Genomic DNA, 13,347 nt, shown 5'->3' on the forward strand with positions numbered 1-13,347 from the left:
CTCATCCTGTTTAAACTGGGAGGGTGGTTGTTTTTAAAGTATGCTGACATCCCTGGGGCCCCAATTCACTACTGTCTGGAACCTGTCCACCTTGGAAGCGACAATGCTGGCTGAGAGGCTTGAATTCCTTGTAGTGTTCGGGAGGGCAGCTAAGACTTTCCTAAAGACAACACCACCATTTCTCCTAGTCTTTAGGAAAGTTTGTTGATTGTGAAGAGCTAGAATTATACTGGGCACAAAGTTAAGAGAAAAGTGTAGGTTTGGGTGAAAGTTGAGGGAAAAGTTATCTAAAACTTTGCTTTCACTTTTTTTCATACAGATATATTGCTCTTGGGTGATAATGGGCTTTATGAGGATGATTGACACTTGGAGTATGCGGCTGTGTTAACCTATATGTTGCTTTTGAGATGATACATTGGCTTGCAGTAGTCTCCTCCTATTCCTTAACTGCTATTTCTTCTACTGGCAGCTACCCAGTGAGGTTTCTTTAGTCAGTATTTTCAGCTGCTGCTGTGACCAAGTAGAACTGTAGTGGAAGAAAAAAATTGTCTACTTGTTCATATTTTTTTTTATTTTTTTAACAGGATCTGTCAGGGGCAGGGCAAAGTTACTTTCTTGGAATCCTTCTCTGATGACTAAAAAAGGGGTGAGATTCATCTCTCTGAGCATTGAGATCTGTGGGGAGATGGGTTCCTTCAAACAGAGCCTAAATAATAAAACTAGTTTTCTTGCCTGGCCGTTGGAAAAATTGAGTCCCAGCCACAAGGATACATGATGCAATATGACATTAAAAACTGAGTAACTGAGGGTAAGGCATTTTGTTGGCAGAACTTGTTTTCACTTTTGCTTGACAAATCGTTAATCCACATCAGAGAGAGAGAGACTTTGTTCTATACCTGGTATATGTTGCAAAGTGCTAGTTTTCACAATTCTGACAGCTAGACAGGAAGCAGCTGTTTATTCATGCTGGTTATCAGAATAGCTGTCTGATAGGCAAAAGCCCCAGTTTGTAGATGCTGATGCCTTGATAAAAGGGCCTAATATTAGTATGTCTTATTTGGGTTTTCAGAATAGAAATCTAAGACTTTGGAGTTGTTTTTATGTTGGGACAATGATGACTTTGCACGTGGCATGTTTGTGAATCGTATGACTTGGTGCCACTGCTTTCCAGCTTGGATGTGAAAGAGTTGCCAAGCCCAGCCCTGGTGTTCTGGTGTACTTAGGCTTCGTTGCTGTAATCTGTGAGCTCTTCTCTGCTGTTGGATAGGATAGTTCACTCTTTTTCTGTTTGCATTTTAGAACTAGTTTGTTTAGCACAATCTGCTATGCACAAATGCAGTATATCCTTGATTTTAGACTTCTGAGGAGAGTTAGCTGCAGACCACTAAATGCAAATAACTGGAATTTGGAAAGTGGAAAAAGAAAATAACTTCTTGTTCCTCTTGTTAATATGATTTAGTTTCTGATGGTAAAGTTTTGTTAATCTTCCACTCCCTTCTCCACACACAATTGCAGGTGCTGGTTGCATGCACACACAAACCTTCTCCACCTTCTGCACTATGATTTAGTTCTCTGAAGCTGTGGGGTCAGCAACATGCGGAGATACAAGAATATTTGCACATGCTTTTCTGAGGAAACAGAACCAGGAATACATAGTGTTTCTGTGGTAACATGAGACAACCTGCTACACTTATTTTCTCTAGAAGAAAACAACTACAAATATACTCTCAGATGGCATAAGCTAGAGGTAGCTTTTAGATGGCTATGATGCTGTCCCCATGCTGGGGCGGTGGTGTGTAGCATGATTTTCTTCCCGTGGCTACAGAAAGATTTCCATGTTCTGGTTTACCCTGGAGTAAGCTCCGAATGTCTTTGACCATCTTTTAAGTGACAGGGTAACAAGCCTGTTAGTCCTCACAGACTATGTCTGTTCTAACAAATTTTAAATAGAATTGGCTGGACTGCTTGATATGAATTGGCATAATAAAATCTGAATTACCCTCCCCTTTTCTCCCTCCTGCCAAAGTACACATGAAGATGGGGTAATCTGGTTCAGTGACTGTGACTGCAGCTAGAAGAGAACTTTCTCACTGGTGATGCTGCCTGGCTGTGATACAGATGAGCTCAAGCTGAATAAATCCCAATACTTGGTTATCAGTACTATCTCTCACCCTTGTGCCCCATCCACTTTTCATTTTTGTCTTCTGCTTCTGCCTGTTGTATTTAGATCAGGGAAAATTGCAACATGCCATGAAAGTTTATGGATGTGGATGGTGTTGACAAAGTCCTTTAGATGTGGGGCTGTACGACATTGCTGTTCTTCCCTGTGTTTGCTGTGCCCCAGAGCATCACTCCAGTAGAGGTATCTCCTTAACTGAGATCAGATATGTCATGGAATGGAGGTGGCCTCTTGTACCAGGACAGTTACTACTTTGTAGCAGTGGTCCCCAGAGTGGGCTGCATGTGCCCCAGGGGGTGGGCAAGATGATCCATTGGGGTGAAGGAGAAAAAATATTAAAACTTCTATTTATTTTTTCTTAAAAAAAAAAGTTATTAAAGTTAAGCTTTACTAATGTATTGGATTGACAGTGGTGCCCTCACTCAGACTGTATGTTGGAGGGTCCCATGTCATGTACAGTCCATTAAGTGTCTTGCGAAAGTGTGGGTGTTCCACAGCACAGAGGGACTCAGAGGGGCACTCTCCCTTGTTCGTTCACTTCCAGTGTATTGCAGTTCACGTGTGCCTGGTTGAGTGGATTTGTGTATTATGTTACCTAGTTTTAACTAAACTAACCCTCATGAAATAGTCAAGTAGCTTAAAGATTCCCTCAAAGAAACTGAATTGTGGGTAATATTAATAACATAAGCCCAAGTGAACAATAAGAAAATGTCAGAGCTGACACTACTCCTAGCATGAGCTCTTCATCAGGTAAAAGCAATGACAAGCTGATCAGATCTAATCAGTAATGTTTAAAGTTCAGTGATACTCAATTCAGTACTTTAAAAAATTTCATTAAACTTAAATTTTTAGAAGCTGCTTTTGAGGTTTCTTACATGAGAGCAAAAGATGAAAAAACACACACTATTGAGGAAACACTTGTTCTTCCTGACGTGGCAAAATGGCTGAGAACAATATGGCAACAAGCTAAAATGCGCATATAGAAGACATTAGAAGTATATAGAAGCATATAGAAGTATTAGACCAAATTACACAGTGTGGGAGGTTTGCTATACAGTTGCACGAAAGTACGAATGTTTCTAACATGTCTCAGTTTAAGGAATTTTCTGGTTCAATAATGAAATACACTAAGAACTACTTAGCAGTAAAGTGGGACCCAGAGGCACACAAAGTGCTGTAGGATATCATCCACAAGCTTAACTTTATAAACACAAGACTTTTAAATAGAATCTTTACAATACTTTGTAACGAGATGGAGAATGACCATGAAAATCTTTTGGACCTTACCAAAGCTCACTGGTTGTCTCATGGCAAAATTCTTAAGAGTTGCCAAACCTAAAGTTAAATTATGCCTTTTTGCTTTTACAAGAAGTCAAATGTTCTGAATTTGCAGGCCTTTTCTGTGATGACAGGTGACTGTCATGATACCTAGTGGATATTTTTGAAAAAGCAGACATATAAATATATAATAAATACATTGTAAAGCAGTGTGTGTGTATAACTATATACATACGTTGGGTGTGCATGCTCAATAGTTTTTCTTACTCACGAGGGTGTATGGTCAAAAAAGTTTGGAGACCACTTTATTACAGATTAAAGCCAGACAGCAGGTCTTGATATGCTCAGGAAAATGAGCATCTTTGGATTAAAGTTGCTGATTTCTGCTATGCAGTAAGATATGCAGTGTGATGCAGAGCCTAGATGGTATTGATCAGGGGTGGGTGACTGAGGTTGCATCTCAGCAAAGTGCTTGCCACCTTCTGGCTTCACAGCCGCTCAAATCAAAAAGCTGTCCTAGTATAACAGTCAGCTTTAGTTGTAATTACAAGTCTAACCAGATAGAGTTCTTAATTTCAAAATAATTGGAGTAACGTTGTTAGCATTGGTTTATTGAATCTAGTAGGAAGGCTGGGAGTAGGAGTCTTGAGTTATGCTTTGATGCAACTAAAGCAGCCTTGCACAAGTTACTTAAATATTCAGGCTTCATTCCCTACTTATGGACAAAATGGTCTTCAGATAATTTTATTTAGGGTTGTTGGAAGTTTCTGCCTTTCCACCTTTGAGATCTTTGTGAAAAATACCTCAAGATAATACAGGATTGCTGTGAATATACAATAATCCTGTGTAATAGCAAGCAATGGTGAAAGAAGTTTGTGCAGCTTTCTTGCAAAACAAAACTTTTCTCCTCCTGCCCAGCTTTCATGAGGTGCAGTATGAATGAACGTGTTCAAAACCAAGGGCTTCTAGGCCTTTCTTCCTCTTCTTCTATTTGCATTGCAAATATATCCTGCTGAAAAATCATAGCTTAATTGCTGGGGAGATGAGTGTCAAGACCCATGATGTGAATTATTTAAACTGCTGTGAATTGTGTCAGAAATAATGCATAGTGCTGGGTCTTGTCTATGTCAACCTAATCGTGACTGCTGCTTTGCCTTGTTGAGGTTCAGGCTATTTTGCTTTCCAAGACACTGTATTGTAATAGTTTGATCGAGGGCTGTGCTCTTAAGTTCAGACCTTAGCCAGTGGGGCAGGCTGATCATAAATACCAACTTTAAAATGGTTTGGTTGTGCTTTTGAATTTTGTCTTTGAAAAGTGTGTAGTATTCTGCTGAACTTCGATTAGTCAGCATGCGTGTGTATGTGTTTGAAGACCTAGTGTTAAAAATAGTCTTGTTTCAATGCTAATTGATTTTCTAGAGGCACACTTCTGAACTAGGCTGAATGCCCCATGCTAGAAATGAAGTGCACCCTCCCCTTGGGGACAGCTACCCAGAATGACCTGGTGTTCACCACAGAGTGAGAACGTGCACACAACCCGTTTCCTTGCAGCAGTTGTTGTGCCATATGTTCACACCCTGCGTACCTCAAGACAAACTACTTACCTTCCTGTAGCTAGAGTAAAACTATTTCATGCATTTAGCTTAGCAGCACACTGGCTTCTGGCCAGGATGGCCTGTCTGTGCAGCACAGGACCATAGATGCTGTAACCTTGCTCTGCAAACTGGGGCTTATGCTGTTGGCAGGGTTGTAAGTTCCACCCTAAGCTGTCTTTTGCTTCAGGTTGCCGTAGCTGTATTCAACACGAGTATAGCACCAGGACACAACACAAGAGGTAGGCTTCATGCTCTGTGTTTCTTTGAGTCCTTCCTTAGATTGCCAAGTAGCTCTGATGCTCCTGGGCTATGGGGTTTTAGCAGCTGCAGGCTAACACTGTTGGTGAAAGTAGGGTGCTGCTGCTGACCCTGAATTCTTGCACCTATGAACCCATCATTCCCCAATTGTGTAAATTCATCCAAATACAGGAGGCCAGAAGTCTGTGTAAAAAGGAAAATTAAAAGAACTTGTGGGTGGATTGGTATATTCTTCTTACTTGGAAGGAGGAATGCTGCTTTTTTGTGAACTAGTTTATGAACTGGAGGAGAAGAAAGCCACCTTGGCCTCCTCTTCTACCTAGTGGTTATGTGGTATCCATCTATGCACTGAGGCTTTCAAGACCAGGCTGGGTAACACCCTGAGCTGGCCCTTCTTTGAGCAGAAAGCTGGACTATGGACCTCCTGGGATCCCTTCCAGCATGAATTTTCATCTGATTTATGTTGCTGAGAATCTGATACGTGTCCATGTACACATGTATGTTCCAGTTCTGGTAATAACATCACCTCAGAGCACTGGAGCTACATGATACAATGCCTTCCCTTGGCAAAGACTGAGTGAGATGAAAGTGGAAAGAAGCCTTCGTAAAATCTCCCCTTTCAGGTTTCCGTAAATGAGAGCAGTGCATTTCAGCTCTAGGAAGAATTTAGTTCAGTGACACCTCTTACAAACCTATGGGTTTGGGTTTTTTTCTGACATAAATGCAGGTTAGCTTTAGAAGGGGAGAAGAAGGAGCAAAGATTATAGAGAGATCAAGAGCTGGAGATGAATCTTTGGGAGAACTAGAGGAGTTGAATGGAAGCCTTATCTTTATGCAGGAAAGAAAAGCAGTGTTTCTCTATGTAGAAAGTTACTGTCTCTGAAGTGGGTAGAAAGAGTTTCTTCTTTTAAAAAGGATAATCTGGAAGCATGTCTCTCTTTAAATCTTGAGCTTGGGCCATACTCTACTAGAAATCTGTATCTTCACTATATAAAATGTTCTTATGGTATGTATGTATATATTTAAATTTGGACACCCGATTCATATGAGAAAAATCTGAGCATAGGTAAGTTATAAGTTGGTATTATCTTACCATAACTGGTTGTGAAAAATACCCAAGTCCCTTTACCTTAATCAGCTACCAAGAAAGCATATGGCTTTATGCTTTAGTCAGAAGCTAATTCTGTCTTAGCAAGAGCTACGCTTTTCTTGTTAAATCCAGTGTGGAAGTAGCATGCACTTTCGTGGCTTTCTGACACTTTTTGGGAACTGAGTTGAATTTAAAATGTATGTTGTGCTGCAAAGCTTTTCCTGTGCTGGTAACTGAGGAATGGAAAAGAGTTAGTGGAATTAGTGCTCTCAGGACTGGAGGGCTTGTAAACAGTCTTGTCCAACTACACCTTAAGCAAAACTGTAATTGTTGGGGCTTTGCACTGAGACAACTGAATTGATGGCTGCAAGAGTAGGGAACTTTTGTTGTTATTCCTCTGTTCTTCACTTTGTCTACTGGATTTACAGTCTGCTTGCTCTATGTTTTCTTTTCATTGCATTTCTAGGGTAAGGAAGAACAGCCCTGTTCAGATTCTGTAGAAGATTTTATACTCTGATGACTTTGGGTCAGTGCGTATGGTATTAGCAGAAGGAACCATGGCTAATGTCACATCATGTGGGTCATTTTTCCTTCTTGACCTTTAGAAGTAGAAAAATGTGTGCAATGTAGCATAGTATCTGTTTTAATACACTGTATATTGCTCTGTACTTACTGTGGCAAGAAATCTTTTTGGAGATGTTTATTCCCCAGTATCTGATCAGCCCCAGCTCTGTTTTTCTGACTGCATGGATAGGCATGTTTGTTGTCAGTGCTTGGTGCTTGCTTTCCTCCCCCATGTCAGAGCTTAGAGATAGTAGCTCCTTGAAGTGGGCTGTAGCATGTATGTAAATGGATTTTTATCAGCCTGTTCTCTCTGTGTGACATCTCCCACAATAACCACCCCCATACAGACTGTGCTAGGATGGCTCTTGCAGTTTGATTAAATGCTGCATGTGTATGAATGTCAGTGGATTGTACTAGATTTCTTTCAGGGCCCTCAGCCCCACTTTGCACTTAAGGGGATAGTGTCTCTGAAATGCAACACTTCTTAAAATTTATCCTCAGTTAAGGGGAATGACTGGAAATTCAGAGGTAGATAAAACTGAGACGCTTGTAAGAAGAATATTTGTAGGCTGATTGTTCTAGTTTCAGCACTAGATGGTTTCTTTTTCTGTATAGAGAGTTAACATCCTCTTTTCCCCTTCATTACATAGCAATAGGGTTAGGAAATGGTAGTAACAGGAAAAAACCTATGATATAAAGTCAGAGACTTCATAGATGGACTGGAAGATAAAATCTGTTATATGTCGGGTGTTCTACGTGGTGTATGTCAGTAGAAAGGGGAGAACACAGAATGGACCTTAGTTAAAAGCAGCAAAATGATTCTTGTCCCTGTCCCCCACATATGGTTGATTTAAAGTAAATCAGCTCCCCCTGCTCTACTCTGGTCAGGATTTTCAAAGGTGAAAGGTACTAACGTGTTCCTCTAAGACAGAGGTCCTTGAGGGAACGTGCTGAGTGCTTCTGACTTGGGAGAGGGCAGAAGGAGTGGGGAGCCACCTCCCAAGCTTGCACCAGTGGGACATCTTCTCAACCCACTGAACTAACTGCTCGTGTCTGGCTCAGATACAGGACATGAGATAGGGAAACTCCTAGCAGAGTAACCAAGGGGACGAAACAGAAATGTTGAACATGAGAAGTAAACAAAACTAAGACTGTCTAGGAGCCTCAGGCTCCTCCAGCATGAGTGCTTGTGCTGCATCATTCATCATGGGGAAGTCTGGCTCCCCACTGCTGCCTCAGAAGGGTTTGTTGCCAGACTCCTGACATGAGCTGTGCTGAGGTGCTGTGCCTCCTGGGATTGTGGGGGCCCAGGACAGCACAGCTCCTCACATGGAGCAGAATCCTTTGCCATATGCTGCAGCAGTCTACATCGCTTCCTTGGAGAGACTGTCCAAACAGCTGAACTCTTTCTTCTTTCATGACCTCTGTGAATCTGTACTAGGAGCAGTAGGATTTTGTGTTACATCTTATACCTTTTTCATTGGTATTAGGGAGTGTTGTTATATATAAAATTTATTGGGAAGCATTTGCTGAACTTTTTACAGCCTGAGTTGGGGTACTGGGTATCAGTACAGTTGTGTATGGTGTAGAAGATATGAGTCTCCAAGCAGTGGTGTATTGTAAAGATCCAGTGTGGCATAAGAACCTACACTGATCAAAGTAAAATTGGTATGTGGATGTGTAGCCTTTCCAAATAGATACAGAGATATAAAGGATGTCATACTGTGATGCTAGACAAGGATCTGGTAATAAAAGATTTTCATGTAGGGACAATAGCTGTGGGTCTTCAATTAACATGCTCTTTGTAAGTGGGGTTGGGTGATGATACAAAGAAGGTTTTCAGGGTGTTTTCCTTTCTTTGGAAAAGAGGGTGATCTTGTGGTTAGGAATCTCTTGTGCCTTGCCAAGAGCTTGCTGTGTGTCCATGTGCAATTTGCATGTGCTCAGATTTTCCAAGAGAGGCCTCAGATTTTCCAACTTTGTTTTGGTATCATTTTCCAGGTTTTTTTTCCCCTCAAAACTTCTGCTTATTGAAGGCTTCACTTGGAATAGTGGATGCTTAGAAATTATCAAATCCAGTGCCAGGGTGTTTCTGAAACAGTACTTGCGCTGAAGCACCCAAAATCTATAGCTGTCTTTGGAAAAACAGGCCTTAATTTCTCTGCCTGCTCATCCCTACCAGAGGGATTGTACATACTTTCTTCATAAAGTGTTTGAAAGGCACTATGTGTTTGAGCAGCATGACAAAAATGCCTTGCATGTGTAGGAGTTATGTTTTCTGGGAGTCTCTTCCTGGAAGTCATTAAAACAAGGGGGAAAACCACCTGTGAAGAACTTTCCTGTCAGCTTGTAAATGAAGGAATGACATGGCCATACTGCTGTTAATAGGCTCCAGTTAAAGAAGGTGTTGGCATTTTGCAGGTCTGTCACTGGAGCGTTCAACCAACTCAGTTGCCTCACGTGCTCGACTGTGTGAAAGGGAGGAGGAAGTCATGTCTTGTTTTGAGACAGCGTGTGTCATTGCCCAGGTGTACTTGCAGGAGCTTGAAAAGGTAAGAAATGTGCTCAGGGTGTTACCTGGTGTCCTGGGTGGAATTTCCAGGGTTTTGACAGCAAAAATGATGGGGAAATGTCAAGTGATCATAGACAATAAGAAGTACAAGAACAAGCTGGAAGGAGTGAGGTGTCTCAGTATAAGCAATTTATCTGGTCTCTCCCAGTTTCCTCTGAGAATGATGTCTGGAAAGCACTGAATACTTCAGATGTGCTCAGGCTGTATCTCAAGTTTAGTTCTTACTTTGCATAGCAAGTGCCAGCATGAAGGAACTCAGGGCATTTTGCATATCTGCTGTGTAAATGATACACAGTAGTGGATATTGAGATCCCTAATGAGCTGAAAGTAACCTTTTTGGGTCAGCCATAGCAGTTTAAGTGACAGTGCTTCACCTTCTCCAAGTGAAACTGAAGGAACCTAGATCATTACTAGCAAGTAAGTGCTTAGTCAGTGGTTGACTAGGATGGTGAGCAAGATGAGTACTGTGAGCCCTCCACTGAGCTGTAATATGTGCCACTGATTTGCTGAGCACATGCTTAGTGGTCTCTGCCTCTGTAACTTTGCCTAGCTGAATTTAACAGGGCATGCCATGCTCTCCCATGCCCTTCCTTTGCCACACATTATGCTTGACACCAGCAGCACTAATGGCAGTGCATGTTACATGTTCTTCTGTAACTTAATGGCCTTTGACCTTCTGACCAGGTATTTCTGCTCCTCTCAGCAGCAAAGGTATGTGTCTGTTCCAGGTTTTGTTTTTAATTGCATTAAAAAAAGAAAAAATGAGCTTAGTGCATGTATAAAAATGCACTAAAAAGCCAGCTAACAAGTTGGCTGGTCTGTTTCTTTGTAGGAAAAGGCTGAATGGCATTTTATTTAAAATTAAGTACTGTCCTTCCCTTGTGGAAGGATGAATTCCTGCCAGTACTGGGCGATGTAAATGTTTTTACTGACAGCTTGTGTCTGCGAAGAAGGGAAAGAGTTTTAACTAATTCATTCATCTTCTGGACACAGAGACAAGGATGCAGGATTACTGATAGGTGTACTAAAAGTCCATAGGCCTTCTCCAGTCCTGGATGTAAAATCCTGTTTTGGAGAGTCCATACAGGGCAACTTTCAGCAATGAAAGGTGTTTTTTACCAGTACGGAAGCAAAAGCAGGAAGGGTTTGATTGGAGAAACAGGAAAGGCTAAGATTCTTCCATCAGGACTCCTGATAATTTAGTAACTCTTTAAGAAATATTTATGTTATGTTAAGCTAGACATACCTACTCAAACATTGCACTAATATTTCTGTGCAAGATGCTGCATCTGTGTGGTTGAAGTAGTACTTCTGAAGCCCTTGGTATTAGTGTGTAGTTTTCTACTTTATTAAAGGTTAGAAAGTAATAAGGAATAGTGTTTTAAAACTCATTGCATGCAGAGTGTTTCATGGAAGTTGACTTTGAAAGGTTTTTGAATAGCTAATGAAGGTAAGTTTTCAAGGAGTCTGAGGAGGAATGTTATGGCAGAAGCTAACATTTTATTGTTGGAGATGTCTCTGGCTCATGAGGAACTGGCTAGTTCAAACAGTTGTCTGTAATCCCAGATATTTCTTTCCTCCCCTCGCAGACCTTAAACATCACACATTCAAGGAGTATCAAGGGCAGCAACGTGACTTACTCTGAGTTTGAACTTTCCTACTTCCTGGAAGCAGCTCTACAGAGTGCCTATGTGACTCACTTAAAGAAGGGGTAGGTGGATGCAGATGTTAATAAAAATAGATAATGTTGCATGTTTTGTCTCAGAACAGAGGAAGGTTTATCTCTTTGTATGTGTTCTGTTGTGACTTTTCTTGCTGCTGGCTCACCTCATGTCCCCTCAGTATCCTTCCCTCCCTCCTGTTTGTGTGTCTCTGTTTCTTAAGAGTCCTAAGCCTCATTTTTCCAGACCCACAAGTAGGGTGGAGTAGAACAGTTTTGTTGTCTTGACTCAGCTCTGTTCCCTGTGGAGATGAGTGGAGTTTGACCTTAAAGAGAGAGCAGAATTTACATTACTGTGTGCTTTTAGACTGTTCAGCCACAGGGCTTGGTTTAGAGCTCAGTAAAGTCTTAAGGGTAGTTTCTTTCATTTATTTATTTGTTTTATTTAAGGTCTTAAATGTCCTGATCAATACCCCAAATCTGTGTGGTTTTACTAGAGAGAATGCATGCAGGAACAGTGCTGCTCCATGGTATTTATTATGCCTCTGAAATACAGCTCCCAGTGAACCTTGGAAGGGCAAGAGGAGTTGGTATCTGCACCCTACAGTGAATTTCACCTGAGGAAAACCTTCTCAAGAACAATAAAAAAGGCATTGTTAATGCCCACTTCCAAAGGCCATTGGTGAGGGCACACTGTTACCTAAACCACGCTGTGTCTTCAAAACATAATCAACTCTGTTCAGCTGATGGAGAGATTGCCATGTAGGGAGAGTGTTTCTTCAACATGTGTAAACAGTATTTGTAAGAATCCATCCTTCCCTGTTCTTGCACCATACTATCCCGTTTGTTCTCAAGGAATCAAGATACTGAATTTCTCACTGCTCTGTGTAATATTGCTGGTCAAAGTTATATAAACTTCAAGCAAACCATCTTTTAAAATACTTAATTTTGGCTGTTTTTTTACCTTCACCTCAATGAAAGATATTTTCTCTCATCACTCCTTCTCCTTTTCCTGTTGAATAGAATGGAGAAGAAGGTGAAAAATGAGGGGAGATTGAAAGGAAGAAAACTAGAAAAAAAAATCATCCCAGCAAAAATCAGTTTAAATTCTTCTGTAGAAAATGGATACCAGTTTTTGATTCTGTTGGAGGAGGGATTGCTTCTTATTTAGGGCTTTTTTGCTATTTTTTTTATTCTCCAAGAATGACTTTAAATGCAGCTGTGAATAGCCTCAGTGTTCCCCATTCTTTCATTAAAAGCCTGCATGTACAGTGAAGCTGTACTAGTAAGCATATCCATGGGAGGTGCCTTCAGGTAAGCCTCGTTTAACCCAAAGGCTTACAAATACACAAAGCCCAAATGTTGTGAAATGACCCTTTTTAGTCAGGTCAGTACAAGTTTATGTGTAAAGAAAATAGGGACTTACAAGTATAAGGCGTAGTCTCAGTATCACCTTGGCAGTAGGGGACAGGTAATATGGTTTTCCTGGGTGAGTTGGTGGTTGACCAGCTGTGGCACAGCGTGTGCTTTCCTAGCTTTTTGCTGTTCTCATGGCAAACAGAAAGCTCAGGTCTTGCCAGTAAGCTCATTAACTATGTAATAAAATCTCATTTAGAACATATGGCACTGATGTCCTCTAGGCACCTTTTGAATATCAAAGTCAATCATGTTCATTTTATTCAGCAATGTTTAAATTCTGTCTTCATCAGTTCAATATATCTAGTGGGTTGTTTAGCTATTACTGTGGGCCCTGTTTGCTCCCTTCCCATGTTATTTTAATGACAGCCTTAAAAAAACCCAAAAAAAACCCCCAACCAAAAAAAAAAACCCTACAGGAAAACAATTTGGAATCAAAATATATGTGTGAATTAAGCAGTGCTTTGATTGTAAGCTGAATTGCTGCAATAGCAGCAAAATGTTCTCTGTAGCTGTCTCCTGATGAAAGAGCATCCCAGTCGGTGTGATGGAGCTCCTGTGGCTGGGACAGGAGCAGAGCCCCACCTGTTCCTCGCCTCCTTCAGTGCAAGTGAAAAACACCAGCTGGGGAAATTAAAGGTCTTCTGCCGGGGAAAGGAGCCTGGTGAGACTCAGCAGTGTGTCTCTGTGCTCCCAGCTAGTATTAATGTGTGGTTTCTGCCACGAGAGGGCATA

At 41.2% G+C, this 13,347-nt stretch overlaps 1 protein-coding gene across 9 annotated transcripts in view; it reads left to right on the forward strand.

Moving 5' to 3' along the window:
• The window catches only part of TTC7A (tetratricopeptide repeat domain 7A), a 179,685-nt gene that overhangs the window by 12,357 nt on the left and 153,981 nt on the right, over window positions 1-13,347 (forward strand). For 8 of the 9 annotated variants that reach the window (XM_074818080.1, XM_074818076.1, XM_074818081.1 and 5 more), the window contains 2 exons: window positions 9,386-9,516; window positions 11,126-11,247. In XM_074818080.1, the coding sequence (XP_074674181.1) occupies window positions 9,386-9,516; window positions 11,126-11,247 (253 nt within the window). Of the gene's footprint in view, window positions 1-6,866; window positions 6,927-9,385; window positions 9,517-11,125; window positions 11,248-13,347 lie in introns of those variants that run through there. The other variant, XM_074818083.1, reaches the window with a different exon arrangement.

Source organism: Strix aluco, chromosome 3, assembly GCF_031877795.1.
Source record: "Strix aluco isolate bStrAlu1 chromosome 3, bStrAlu1.hap1, whole genome shotgun sequence".
Classification (NCBI taxonomy): domain Eukaryota; kingdom Metazoa; phylum Chordata; class Aves; order Strigiformes; family Strigidae; genus Strix; species Strix aluco.